Here is a 14,398-nt window from a genome sequence, read left to right on the forward strand (position 1 = left end):
GCCTCACTGGTCCTCAGTCACCATGGCAACTGCATCTCTAAGTGGGAGGGACTAGAATCTCCCCATATTCTTCCTCCTCCTACTCGTGTCCCCCTGCGCCCCACCTTCTGCGGCTCCTGAATCCACATGTTTGGAGGACGCAGGGCTCTGGATGTGGGGGGAGGTAGGAGGGGGAGCACACTAGCCTCTGGGGGTCCTTGCTCATCTCCCTTGCCCACTGTCAGGCAGACATCACGATGCAGATGTCCCCCAGCTTGGTTCAGGGGATTAGTTGAGGCCAATTCTCCTTTATGGTCAGTTCCTCTGGGTTTTCCCCCTTCTCTCAGGAACTGTGTATATGTAAGGGGGTCACACCTGGATGCTGGCCAGCCTGACCCCAGGCAAACTGAGTTTGCCAGCGAGGATGCAAATGAACACACAAATACCCATGCAAATAAGCCAAGAGGCAAGGTCTCTGTCAAGAAGCCTAAGAAGCTGTCTCCTATTACTATTATCCTGGCTTGCATGGCAAGGGCACCACTGCCAGGTTCAAGTTCTGCTGTTTATTCCTAAGCCACTTTACCAAGATGCCAGAAGCCTTTGGCTAACCCCCTGAGACCTATTAGAAGGAGAAAGTTTGTGCTGTAAGAGGAGGGACAGAGGGTAGACTTCAGAAAGGACTTTCCAGAGGATCAGACCAGATAGGAATAAAAAGAGACAAGCCTAAGCTGGATTCTTTCCTATTGAGAGGCAAGCAGGGGTCTGGGCAGAAGCTTTGGAAGCTGGCTGGGCCTGGGGTCCTCTGCTAGCCCTGATCCTGAGCCACTATGTACCAGAGCTCCCTCCTGTCCCCGCTGGGGCTTACCTTCTTCATTGGTAAAATGAGGAGTTGAAAAAGCCCCTTCTAGGGGACTTCCCTGGCGGCCCAGTGGTTAAGACTCTGCACTTCCACTGCAGGGGACATGGGTGTGACTCCTGGCTGGGGAACTCAGATCCTAGATGTCATACAGCCAAAAAAAGAAAAACAAAAAGCCCCTTCTAGATTGGTTTCTCCTGGTCTGTGGGAAGATTGTGAAAAAAGGTACCATGGGGCTGGAAAGCAGAAGCCCCAGGGATCCTAGGCCTGGATCCCTATAACTTGCTGTGTGATCTTAGGCAGGGCACCTGCCCTCTCTGATTCACATAAGTAAATGATGGCTTTTCAGCTTACCTGGGAGCAGCTTGGCTCATCTCTAGACTTAGTATTTTTTACAAAGAAGGAAGTGAGTGTTCTGGTGCCGGTCCAGGGCAGAGAGTTTCACAGGCCAGATGTGGTTCCCCTTAAGGTCTGGTTTGGGGTAGCGGGTGAGCATTTCCGTCTGGGGCAGGGCAAGAAGGGCATGTGTTGAAAGCAGAAGTGGACTAGGCAGAGATGCTGTCACATCCCCCACCACTTCCTGACACGCCATCCACTGTACCCTCAGCCCTGAGGCCCTGGGGATTCGAAGAAAGCCAAAAGATTCTTCCTGAGGCAGGAGGCAGATGGGCCCCTCAGGGTTAAGTGACAGGAAATCCACTCCATGTGGACTGAAATTCCAAGAAGAAAGTAACAGGACAATTAAGAGAGGAGGCTGGGCCCTGCCCAGACCACATATCACTCATCTTTAGGGGACCTGTCTGACCACACATGCACAGAAAGGCTCCTTGAGGATCATGGGGAGTAATGCTAAGGGATGGCCTACCCATAGGCCTTTGCAGTAGAGTCCGTCTTGACCAAGAGATGCATGCGCAAACATGGAAGGATCCTGAGATATATGAAATATGGACTGTAAACCAGGCAAATCAAAATGATTGGCCAAAGGAAAACCAGAAGAAACACCCCATAAAAATAATTCAAACTACCATGAGGGCGCGACTCAGGGACTCTCCCTCTGAGTCTGCCCATGTGTCTATCCACACATACTGTACTCTTTTCCTCCAAATAAACACTTTACTAGCTTCACTGCTTTCCAGACTTGTGGGAATTCTTTTCTGCAAAGCTGAAGGGCCAAGGCCCTTGTCACTGACCACTGGTCTAGTGGCTAGGATTTGGTGCTCTCACCTCTGTGATCTGACCTCAATCTTTGGCCGGGGAACTGAAGCCCAACTTCAAGCCACTGCAGGCCAAGGCCACTCAAAATCATTCTCCCCCAGGATTGGGACACACAGCAGGAGAGGAAAAAATGATTTGGAATCAAGGTGGCCAGGGCTAAAAGAAACTGAAATTGAGCTAGGGCTGTAAGACAAAAACTGGACTGCAGAAAGACTTTACACCTGGGGGTGTCCTTGGGCCCCTGCCCCCAGTGCTTTCCCTTTTAGGGGGATTGTTCCCAGTCCCTGTAGCAGAATTGGAAGAGACTACATTTCCATTTCTGAAGAGGGAGGAAAGTCTACAGTCCCCCTCCTCTTCATTCCAGGTTACCCAGCTGGGCTTCAGGGAACCCTCTCCTGGTTGTGACATGGAACTCAAAACTTCCAGGAAGGAGCTAAGTTGTCCCATGAGGGAACAGAGACGTAGTCTCTGGAGGTAGCTGTGGCTGCAGTTAGAAATTTACCAGGGTGAGTGGGACACCCGAGTCTCCTATGTCTAGCTCCTGGGATTCGAGAAGGAAGGAGACGCTTTCTGCAGCCTCACTTCCACTTCTCCAGCCGGGGCACAAGATTCCACTTACTCTGGTTTGCTTGGTCTCAGTTTCCCCATCTACGGGAAGACAGGGTGTCAGGGCCCTATGTCCTTAATTGAAGGAGGAGCAGGAAGTGATTGGACAGAGGTTAGCAAATGACAGTCCCAGGAAAATGAGATGAGGAGTGAAGCGTGAGGAAACCCAGGCATCCTGTCCCCTTAGGCTCCGTCCCTCAAGATCCCTGGGGTTACCCTTCCCCCACTTTGAGGCCGGAGGACCACCCAGAGGGCCCCTTAAGTTATCTACTGAAGTTGGCACACCGATATTCCATGTCCACAGGGCTAGGAAACTGACATCCCGCACCCCCCATCCCACCCCAGGGGCCGAGGTCCTCCTTCCCCACCACCTTCAAGCCTTACCCCCAGCCCAGCAGTGGAGACCCTAACCCAGGCGTCCAAGACTTCCAGCAGAGTCTGTACCGGGCAGGGGGCGGAGCAGAGGCAGGCAGGGAGGGGGAGGGGGTGGGGACCCTGCCAGCCCCCTCCGATGTCCCAGTTCCCAGGCAGCTCTTAAAGGGACCAAGGAGAATTAACTAGGGGCAGCTTAAGGGGGTAGGTGTAGAGGAAAGTGGGTAGTGGGGAGAGGATTAGGTCTGCCAGGGACAGGAGGACCAAAGTAGGGGGCCTGACGCATCCCCTCTTCCTCCAGAAACCCCCAGACTCCTCAGTCGAGCCTTTTCCTCATCCCATGTGACCCCCATTTTGGCCACCCAGCTTATGACTAACACTTCCTCAAATCCTGGCCCTATTTTCCCTTGGGTCCTTGCCCACTTCCTCCCCCCTTCCCCATATTCATGCCACCCCAGTCTCCGGTGGGAGCTGCCAGCTGGCACTGACTGGTACTAAGCACAGAGACTCAGCCCAAGGATTGTAAGGGCCCGAGGCCTGGCCCAGAGGGGGCGGGGAGGCCAGCGCCTCAGAGTCCATCCAGGTTGGCGGGGGTGGGTGGGGAGCAAGAGGCACCCTCCCCTCTCAGCTGCCTTCTAAGTCTTGTTTCCTCCACCCCTCTGGCTGGGCAGGGGGCACCAAGGCCCTGGAGAGACTAAGAGACAAAGGGTCCTGTTCCAGCCCCTCCCTCTCCTGCTCCCTGATAGGCTGTCAGGGTGCTGACACAGAAAAGGAAAATGGCTTAGCCAGTTACTTCTGGGCCTGGAGGGGCAGGGGGCAGCTGAGAGACACACACACATAAGGAGAGGGAAAAAGAAGTGGAAACTGAAAGACAGCAGTGAGCCAGCAGGAAACCTCAGCTCTCATATCCCTGCTCTGCTCAAAAATACCCCCTGGCTCCCCAGTGTCCTCGGCATTAATTTCCGGCTCCCTGATGGTGTTCTCGGCTGCCTCTCATCCCTTCAGCCTGGGAAGGCTCTGCCCAGTCCACCCGGACTCTGCCTTTCCTCAAATATCAGTTTATTATTTTTTCTGTATCCTTTTTTCTTAGTCTTTTGTTTTTCTTCTTTTTTTAAAGAAGAAAAAAAAAACAAAAAATATTTTTAAAAATGAACAAAAATTCATTTTCAGTCTTTGTCAAGTTTTAGTTTAAACTGCATCCCCTACCTGGGATGGTGTTTCTTTTCCTTTCTACCTGGTAGAAAACTTCCCACCTTTCCATGCCCTTCTCCCAAAAGATCCCTTCCTCTGTGAAGTCCTCCTTGGTCCTCCCACAGTATTCTGAGTTGCCGCACTGTTTTCTGGGAATCAGGAGTCCTGGGCTCCTCCAGCAGTGAACTGGGTGACTTCAGGGAAACCTCTCGTTTCTCTGGGTCTCTGCTGCCTCGCTTAAAACGGGACTACTCATAGCCTGCCCCCTAGTGGTGAATGTGCAAATTGGTTCTATCGTTTTGGAAGCAATTTGGCTAGAGGTCTCAGGTTCTCCAAAAGTGCTCACACTGAGTCTATTTCTGAGTCTATGAATTTACAAATACTTATAAAGCACCTACTATGTTGTCAGACACTTCACTAGGTACTGGAGATTCAGACAGACAAAAACACGTGCCCTCAGATGTATGTATTCCGGTACAGAAGACAGATGATGAACAAATACATACATGAAATCTGTGCAGTGAAAGTGAAGTTGCTCAGTCATGTCTGACTCTTTGCGACCCCATGGACTATAGCCTACCAGGCTTCTCCGTCCATGGGATTTTCCAGGCAAGTGTACTGGAGTGGGTTGCCATTCCTTCTCCAGGGGATCTTCCCGTCCCAGGGATCGAACCCAGGTCTCCCGCACTGTAGGCAGACACTTTACCCTCTGAGCCAGCAGGGAGGCCCTGAAATATGTGCAGTGATGTTAAATGCACTAGAGAAAAAGTAAACCAGGGAGGGTGGCTCAGAAATTGTCAGGCTGAGAATGAGAAGGAGTGTGTGCGTGCTCAGTTGCTTCAGTCACGTCCAACTCTTTGTGACCCCACGGGCCCCGCCAGCCTCCCTTGTCCAAGGGATTTTCCTGGCAAGAACACTGGAGTGGGTTACCGTTTCCTCCTCCAGGGAATCTTCCCAACCCAGGGATTGAACCCATGTCTCCTGAATCTCCTGAGCTGCAAGCAGACTCTTTTCCACTGAGCCACCGGGGATATCCACGAGCAGGAGGATGCTATTTCATTAAATTTGGTCAAGGGAGGTTTTACTGGGGGGGGTGGTGACATTTGAATAGAGACCTGAAGAAAGTGAGGGAACAAGCAAGCAGATATTTGATCGGGAAAGTGGTCCAGGCAGAGGGAACCACTTGTGCAAATATCCTGAGGCAGGTGTGCGCTTGGTGTGTCCTAGGGAGTGTCTGGGTAGTCACTGAAGTTGAGTGGGGTAACCATGAGGGAGAGCAGGGAGAGATGAGCTGCAGGAGCTATCACGCCTGGCTTTGCATGCCATTTTGGGAACTTTGGCTTCTACACTCAGTGCTTTGGAAAGGCTCTGGAGGGTTTTGAGCAGAGGGGTGACCCAACTATTAAAGGACCACTCTACTACTGTGTGTAGAGAATAAAGTGTATGGAGCACAGGCAGGAGAGCGATTAGGAAACTAATCCCATAACCCAGACGGGAGATGGTGGTGGTGGTGGTGGTGGTGAGAATGAACGGGATTCCAGATATATCTTAAAAGTGGAGTTGGCAACATTCACTAATGGATTGAACTTGAGGTATGAGAGGACAAGAGGAGTTAAGGACGAGCTCCAGGATATTTGACCTGAGCTCCTGGAAAGAAGGGTGGTCATTGGCTGAGATGGAGGAAATTATAGGCAGAGCAGGTAAGAGTGGAGCAGAGGGGTAGAAACCAGCATATCAGTTTGGGACATACTAACTTTCAGATGCCATTTGACTTCAAGTGAGTATTCAGGCCCTGGGTCAGAGCACAGGAATGAGCTCAAGATTTAAGAAAGAGAGTCACCAATATACGGAGGGCGTTTAAAGTTGTGAACCTGGAGGAAGACTCCCAGGGCCTAAGCGCAGACAGAGGAGAAAAGGATTGAATGCTCGGTCAGTCCCTGAGTCAGGGATCAGGGAGAAGAGGATGATTCAGCAACACTGGCTGAGCAGTGACAAACAGGGTCAAAGAAACTGAAGACCGAGAAGTGGCGGCTGGGTTAGCAGCACGCAGGTCACAGGGACCTTGACAAAGCAGTCTTTTTGGAATGAAGGAGGAAGCAGGTCAGCAGCTGAGAGTTAGGAGAGGAAGTTTGAAGAGAGAGAAGAGGTGTGAAATAGTCATCTGGAGAAAGGGATGACTGGGTTCAAAACAGCAATAGCAGGGGAGGAAGTCCCAGGGTTGTGGTCATGAATTTAAAGTAAGATTCCGTGCTAAGAAACTACCTGAAATATTTACAGAAAAGGGATTCACAGCTGCATTATTTACAATCATAAAATTGAGAATTAATATAAATGTCCAGAAGGGGTGGTTAAATGAAGTGTTGTATATTCATTCAGCCACTAAAAATGGCTGCAAAATATCTGCAAAGCATATGACTTGATAGCTGTAGATAGATAAAATTGAGAGAAAAATCTTTCTCCCTTATCTTAAGAACTGATATGAGAAAGATAATCCTGCCAATAGAAAGATGAGCAAAAGGGATAGAAATATGTTATTCACACCAGAAGAAAAGTAACCAATGTATGTAGATGGAAAAAAATTTTCAACTTCTCTTCAAAGAAATGCAATCTGAAACATTAATGAACTGCAATTGTTTTCCTAACAGGATGGCAAAGATTAAAACCGACAAAAATCCTGGTGTTGGGAAGAGTTTGGGGGCAAAGTGGGCTCTGCTGCAGGTGAGAATGGTAAAGACCCATTTCTCTGGGTAACACATAGCCTTTATAACATATATACCTTTGATTCAGCTAGTTCCCTTCTTGGAATTTATTTCATCGAAATGCCCAGAGATGTGTGCAAAGATACCTGTTCCAGGACACATTATTTATTAGAACCAGGAGAAAACTGTAAATATATGTATATAAGTTGAAAAAAAAATGCTTGAAGGCCTCCTCCATGGTATTCATAGAGGTTATCTCTGAGTAGTGGCAGTATAGATGGTTATTTTTTTTTTTCTTGTTCTACCTTCTCTGTAATGATCAAGTATTACTTTAGTTAATGTCTGTTAATGAAAGTTGCTCAGTCGTGTCCGACTCTTTGTGACCCCATGGACTGTAGCCACTAGGCTCCTCTGTCCATGGAATTCTCCAGGCAAGAATACGGGAGTGGGTAGCCACTCCCTTCTCCAGGGGATCTTCCCAACCCAAGGATCGAGCCAGGTCTCCCATATTGCAGGCAGCTTCTTTACCATCTGAGCCACCAGGGAAGCCCCAAGTATTGCTTACACGATAGGAAAAGAGTCAATGCTGTTTAAAAATAACCCATACGGGGGACTTTGCTGGTGGTCTAGTGGCTAAGACTCTGTGCTCTCAGTGACAGGGGGCCCAGGTTCAATCCCTGGTCAGGGAACTAGATCCCACACGCAGCAGCTAAGACCTGGCACAGCTAAATAAGTTAATTAAAATAATGTATAAATTAACTTAGAAAATGAAAATAATCCTTATAAACTTTGAAATAACATTGGAAAGTGCTGACGCATGTCAACTGAGTAAAGGAGAATTAAAGTTTAAACCACGGTGAGGTCTTAACTATGTAAAGTGTATGTTCAGGAGGAAAAAATAATCTGAAGGAAAATCCATCAGGGGGTTGCCTCTGGGTGACTGAAAAGGGATGATTTCTTTTTTCTTCTTTTCATAATTACTTGTGTTTTCCGTTTTACTACAGAGTATGTGTTACATGTTAACTGCTGCTGCTGCTAAGTCGCTTCAGTTGACTCTCTGCGACCCCATGGACGGCAGCCCACCAGGCTCCCCCTTCCCTGGGATTCTCCAGGCAAGAACACTGGAGTGGCTTGCCATTTCCTTCTCCAATGCATGAAAGTGAAAAATGAAAGTGAAGTCGCTCAGTCGTGTCCGACTCTTAGCGACCCCATGGACTGCAGCCCACCAGGTTCCTCCGTCCATGGGATTTTCCAGGCGAGAGTACTGGAGTGGGGTGCCATTGCCTTCTCCGTACATGTTAACAACAAGAACCAAATCGTTAATAGTCCTGTGCGGTCCGCTGAGAGTCACATGAGGTAACCACGTGTGACGCACCCGCTGGGCGGAGTTGGAGCTACCGATTCGCCTGCGCGGTCAGCTTGCCCCAGGTTTCGTGGACCTGCCTTACCCTCTGCCTCGCTCAAGAGCAGGGACGCTGCCTGCTAGCCCGGCTCTCAGTGCTTCCTGCGGAGCCCCCCAGTGTTCAACTGCCGGGGAGCCCACGCCGTGAGCGGGGCTCTGGCGCCCCCATGTGTCACGTCTGGGAAGCCCATTTGGACGGTCCCATTTAGAAAAGACGGGAACTCCATTGATGCCCAAGTCCCATATTCCCTGGGACCCCCAAGTCCTTGCCTGGGACTGAGAGAGAAAGGATTTCCTTCTTCAGAACCACCCTCCCCAGAAAAGGACCGCTTCCTCAAGTCCATGCACTATCCTCTCTGCATCCCTTTCCCGGAGGCACCTGGCTTGAGCCCCTAGGGAAGCAGGACTTTCCAGCAGGACTTTCCAGCAGGACTTTGGAGGTTTTTCTCATCTCATTCATTTTGCTTTCTCCAATTCTTTTTCCCACAGTCCCAGGCATGCTCTTTTTCTCACTAACTTTTGACTGCGGGCTCAACTCATCTGCCCCAGGAAATGTAAACTTACATTTTATCATCACTTTTTTTTTTTTTTCAGAAGGGGAGCATAATGTCACAGAAGCAGGGGTCTGCAGCCGGGACCCTGGGTTCTCTCTGCCATCTAGTAGCTGTGTGGTCATGTCGAGTTAACTCTGAGCCCGCATTTCCGGGGACAAGACAGCATGAGGGTCAAATGAAATAGCGCAGAGATGCTTTGGAACCTATAAAAGGCCAGAGGAGGGTTGGTCCCTATAGCTCATTTTCCCTGCTTGGGGTCTTTTCCCTCCATCTGGTTTCCTCATTCTCCTACATTAGAGGCCTCCCCCTGAGGCTCCTACTCCACCTGACCTGTCCCTTTGTCCCCAGCAGTCCACTGGAGTGTAAGATCCCTGAGAACCCTGAGTACACAGTCTTGTCCGTTTCCCTGTCTCCGAGCTGAGCACAGTCTGGCGCAGACGGACATTAACTGCCTGCTTGCAAAGTCAGACCAGCCTCTTTCTGGCCAACTCCCTCCTCCCCATCTGTCCTTGCCCCGGGTCCTGAGATGTCACCCCCCTCAGACTGGGTCTATATCATCATGTGTCTCAGTATTCATGCTGAGCTCAGGGTCCAGCACGAAGAAGGTTCTCGCTAAGTGCTGGCTGGTTGAAGGAAGTCAGGAAGGAAATGCTTGCCCTCAGGCTCTGCCTCTCTGCGACTCGTGGAGAGAGCCCCACCCTGGGTGGGCAATGCTCATGTCAGAGCGTCTCCCCAGCAGCCACCGCTGGGTGCCCAGCTGTGCACCTGAAGCTCTCCAGTCTTTGTCTCCCCAGGGGAGGCTGGGCAGCGTGAGGATGCAGGTGACCGAGTGACATGTGTCAGACCCTCAGAAAACACACAAGGACACCCACCAACAAAGACACCACGGCAGCCAGGGATAGAAACAACTAGTGTATTGATTCAGGGAGGAGAGAAGGGGTGCAGATGGGTAACGGGAGGCAAGGGGCTCCTTAGTGTTTGCTGAAACCCGCTGCCGCAAGCCCTCCACACTTCCTCGCCTTCCTCCCCTTCGGTGGGGCCCCAGCAGGCTCTCCCCTTTCCTAGTAGGCCTCCCTCTCCCTCATCCCCTACACCCACGTGACCTTGACCGACCTCCAGTAGTGACTGGGCAGAACCCACCCCTGGCTCTAAAGCTAGGTGAAGGCAGGCTCAGACTAACCTTTCTTCCCCCTCCTCTACCTCCCGCCTCATTCCCATCTCTTGTCTAAATAACATACAGAAGAAGCAAACGCAGCTGGGACCTGGGAGAATCGAGTCACCCCGGGGTTGGGGAGAGGAAGGGACGGGGCGGGCAGGCGGAGGAGCCTCTGCCAGGGGTCGTGGAACGATGGGGGCCGGCCCAGGGATGAGGCTCAGCCCTCCTCCCTTGGAGGCTGGCGGAGCAGACTCCACACCTGCCTCTCAGGCACCATGTCACGGGGTCCCCGGGATGGGGGTGGCGGGCAGGGCAGAAAAGCAGAAACGAGGCTTTGTAAAAGCAGCCTCTCTCCTCGGCTCCCTCTTTGGTTTTAAGGCAGATACGGAGTTTCTCGGAAGCAGGGAGAAAAGGGGGGGAATTGAGATAGATGCGCGCGTTTTTTTTTGGCTTATGTTTTTCCTTCGGTATAAAACCACTGTAGAAAATAACTTCTCTTAGAAAAACAAAAAACAAAACATAGAAGAAAAAACAAAGGGGTATTTTTCTTTGGCTTCGAACCCCTTCCCGTGAGGTGCAGGGCAGGGGTGGGCATGAGGTGAGGAAGAAGCATGGGCCTCCGCCCCCACCCCTGCCTGGCAGGTCCCAGGTTACATGATGCTGCAGTTCTGGGGGCTCTAAGAGAGAAGAGAGACGGGGAGAGGTGTGAGTGGCAGTGCTGGGCCGAACCCTCCCTTCCCCTCTTAACCCAGCCCCGCCCCTGCCCTCCAATCTGGGGCTCAGACAGGAGGGGCAGGACGCAGGAGCGGCAACCCTCTAGGATCTTGGGCTGCGGGGAGGAGGCTCCCACTCCCCCGGGCTGCGGAAGAGAAGGCTCTCCCTCCCACAGGGCAGCCTGGCCCTAACCCTGGAGGACTAGGGTCCTCTGCCCGCCGGGGGTTGGAGACAGAGGGCTGACTCACCTGGGTTCGGGGTCTGGAGTTGCCCAGGAGGTAGGAGCGGGTGACCAGGCTGTCCCCGAAGCTGCCACCCCCACTGCCCCCCACACTTCGGTAGCTGCGAGTGACTGTGACACTGGAGGCGGAGGAGCCAGAGGAGATGGATCCGCCCCACCTGGGCTCCCGAGCCGCTGGCAGACGCCTTGTCTGCGGGCTGCCCGCAAGTCCCGCACAGCACGGTGCGCGAGCGCAGGTTGTACTCGGCGGGGTCCCCCGAGCTGCTGCCTGCGTGGGAGCCCTGAGGAGGGAGACAAGGCTCAGGCCGGACGGCGAGTCTGGGACTGACCGCTCAGGCCCAACACCCAGGCTCCGCGCTCCGGCAGGGTCCAGGCAGAAAGGTGGGCTTCTGCGCTTAAGTAACCTAACTGGTGGGTAGTATAGGGCTTGTTGGGTCGGGGCTGGGCTGGGAAGAGGGGAAGGGAAGGACATGACAGGGGGAAGGGTCAAGAAGACTTGGGGACAGTCAGGAAACAGGAGCCGGGTCTTTGACTCTTGTCTTAGCTACTCTAAGCTTCAGAGGGAAAGGACAGTGAGCAAGCCTGTAGAGCGGCAGGCATGCAAAACTAACTGGGGAGGAGGGTAGGTGAGAGAGACCCTTCTCCCAGGAAAAGTGGGGAAAATGAGAGGCCATGCATGTGACTAGGAGGGGGAGGAGACAAGAAAGGAGATGCATGCAACAGAAGTGGGGGGGAGAGAGGCAGGGCTGTGGGCCCCACGTCTGTCCTCCCTTCTCTGCCCTGGGGGATAAATCCAGACTCTTGTCCACCGCTCCCATGGGAAGACTCATTGGCATCAGAAGTTCCCACTCCCTTCCTTACCAGAGTAGGGCACCCAGACACCTGGGTTCCCTGTTCAAGGTATAGGGAGGAGAGAGAAGAAAAGCCAGGGCAGCGAGTGAAGTTCCAAAATGTTCTTTAATGAAAAGACTTTCTGGCAGGGGGAGGCCAGGGCGAGGGTGTCCCCAGGCCTGGCTGCGTGCCCTGGCGTGGGCTGGGCCTCAGCGGCGGCTGCCACTCACGTGGTGGTGATGGAGCAGATCGTCTCCATCCTCATCGTCGTCGTCCTCGACCACGGTCACTGAGCGCACCAGCTTGCGCATGGCCACCTCCTGCCGCAGACACAGGACAAGGCCGAGGGTTAGGGGCTGCGGGTCGGAGAAGGGGTGTGCAGCATGCCCACCCCAGCAGCCTCCAGGAGCCTGCTCGCGTTCTGCCCCCTGTCCCGGCTGCCACTAGCTCTGTCCTCCAAGGCGCTGGAGGTAAGAAACTTGTTTCTACTCCAGGGGCATGCGCAAGGTCTCTGGATAGGAGCGTGATCTGCCCTTAACCATGCTCACTGTCTAACCCCCACCCCTCCTGCTGCTAGGGGAGCTATCTCTGGGTGGAGAGTTTGGGGCCTGGGAGAAAGCAGCCCTGAACTGGGATGGGGGCAGCTGCCTCCAACTCTGGCCACGGGGGAGGCCTCGTCCAGTGAGAGGCCAGCCCGCAGCATACTCACTTCCCCAGTGGAGTTGATGAGAGCTGTACGCAGGCTGTTTCCGCAGCCCCAGGTGTTCTGGGTCTTCCACACCAAGTCAGTAGGGGGGCTGTGGGTGGCCCCAGCTCCTGCAGCCCAGATCTGGGGGAGGGAGAATTCAGTAGAGAAGGGCGCTCACGCGCCGGCACCCCTAGCCTCAGGCCAGCCCATCCCCACCCGAGGCCACCCCAAACACCTGGCCACTCACCGTCACCACCTGCCCGGCCTTCAGAGTGAACTTTGGTGGGAAGCGGTAGGTCAGCAGGGGGTCATCTCCATTCTGGCGCTTGATCTGCCAGTTGCCCATGGACTGGTCCTGCCCAGGAGGTAAGGGGCAGGTGAGAGAAGCTCCTTCAGGCTCTTAGAGGGTTTATCACTTTCTATTCCTCCCCTCACGGCTCTCCCCGCTCAAGGATCAATAACAGCTACGTCTACAGGCACTTAGGCTGTACCAGACCCACTCAGTCCTTTCACCTTCCCAAGAACTCGAAAGTTAGGGACTATTGTTCATGCCTGTTCTGCAGATGACGATGCTAGAAGAGGTTAAATACATCGCCCAAGAAGGTCTCACTGCACTGATGAGTCCTGGGGCCAGGACTGGAGGAGATACCCACACTTGCCCTGGTCTGATGTGAGGAACAGCCCTCCCCGCAAACTCCGTCCCTTCACCTTCCAGGCCTTCTCCCTAACCCGACCTGGGAGGCCCACCTCGTTGGACTTGTTGCGCAGGCGCACGAACTTGCCCTCCTCGTCTACCTCCTCCACGGCCACGCGCCCGCTGGTGCGAGCGTGCTGCGAGAAGCTGCTCCGGCTCTCGGTGGACTCCAGCTTGCGCTTTTTGGTGACGCTGCTCCCACTCTGTGTCTGGGACGAGTGGGAGGAGGCCCGGCCTCGGGTGCGCTGCGAGGTGGGACTAGGGGACAGGCGGAGCCTGTGGAGGGGGAGCAGGGTGAGGGGGCCTCGTCAAGGCGGGTGGCAGGCAGGCAGGAGGCAGCAGCCGCTCCCTGCCTCCCCCGGAGCCCACCTCTCCTCCTCGCCCTCCAGGAGCTTGCGGTAGGCGTGGATCTCCATGTCCAGGGCCAGCTTGATGTCCAGAAGCTCCTGGTACTCGTCCAGCTGCTGCTGCATCCTTGCCCGCATTTCCGCCATCTCCCGCTCCTTGTCTGCCAGCAGCCGCCGGCTGGTGTCGCGTTCACGGGCCAGCGAGTCCTCCAGGTCCCGCAGCTTCGCTTCCTTAGCTGCCAGCTGGGTGAGGGGGAATGGGGGTCTGGTGAGCTCTGAAGGTCCCCGAGTATGGAGAGGTAAGGGATAGGGGTAGGGGCACCCCCCCCGGGCACACACCACCCCCACCACCCCTGTCTTCAGGTTCCCATCAGAGCCTTTCATGGGCTCTAATGTGGCTGTGGCTGGCTGGCAACTGGGGAGTCCTTCTCAACATTCGACTGAAATCTCTTAATCTGAGGCTAGAACCTATCTCCTCTGCCACAAATGGCACAGCCAGCTACAATATTGATGCTGTTAACACCTCACTATGCCTGCAATGCAGGAGACCCCGGTTCAGTCCTTGGGTCGGGAAGATCCCCTGGAGAAGGGAATGGCTACCCATTCTCCAGTATTCTTGCCTGGGAAACCCCATGGACAGAGGAGCCTGGCAGGCTACAATCTGTGGGGTCGCAGAGAGTCAAACATGACTGAGTGACTAACACTTTCACTCTTTTCCTTTCCACTTTTAACACCTCACGCTGAGTCTTGTGGCAGATCTAAGAGTTAGGGAGGACGGGAATGGTCTCTATATTCAAACGGGAAAAACCTAGGCTCTGAGAAGTGAAGGTCAAGCAGGTAGATATCAAGAGAT

At 53.5% G+C, this 14,398-nt stretch overlaps 1 protein-coding gene across 1 annotated transcript in view; it reads right to left on the bottom strand.

Annotated features, from left to right (window-relative positions):
- Window positions 1-9,773: 9,773 nt before the first annotated feature.
- LMNA (lamin A/C) overlaps window positions 9,774-14,398 on the bottom strand; it is a 19,811-nt gene continuing 15,186 nt past the window's right edge. The window contains 8 exon segments of the mRNA XM_010838249.1: window positions 9,774-10,707; window positions 10,993-11,139; window positions 11,141-11,266; window positions 12,047-12,136; window positions 12,526-12,645; window positions 12,752-12,859; window positions 13,252-13,474; window positions 13,568-13,788. Coding sequence (XP_010836551.1) covers window positions 10,681-10,707; window positions 10,993-11,139; window positions 11,141-11,266; window positions 12,047-12,136; window positions 12,526-12,645; window positions 12,752-12,859; window positions 13,252-13,474; window positions 13,568-13,788 — 1,062 coding nt within the window. The 3' untranslated portion in view covers window positions 9,774-10,680.

The sequence above is a fragment of the Bison bison genome, unplaced genomic scaffold (genome assembly GCF_000754665.1).
Source record: "Bison bison bison isolate TAMUID 2011002044 unplaced genomic scaffold, Bison_UMD1.0 scf7180017864093, whole genome shotgun sequence".
Classification (NCBI taxonomy): Eukaryota; Metazoa; Chordata; class Mammalia; order Artiodactyla; family Bovidae; genus Bison; species Bison bison.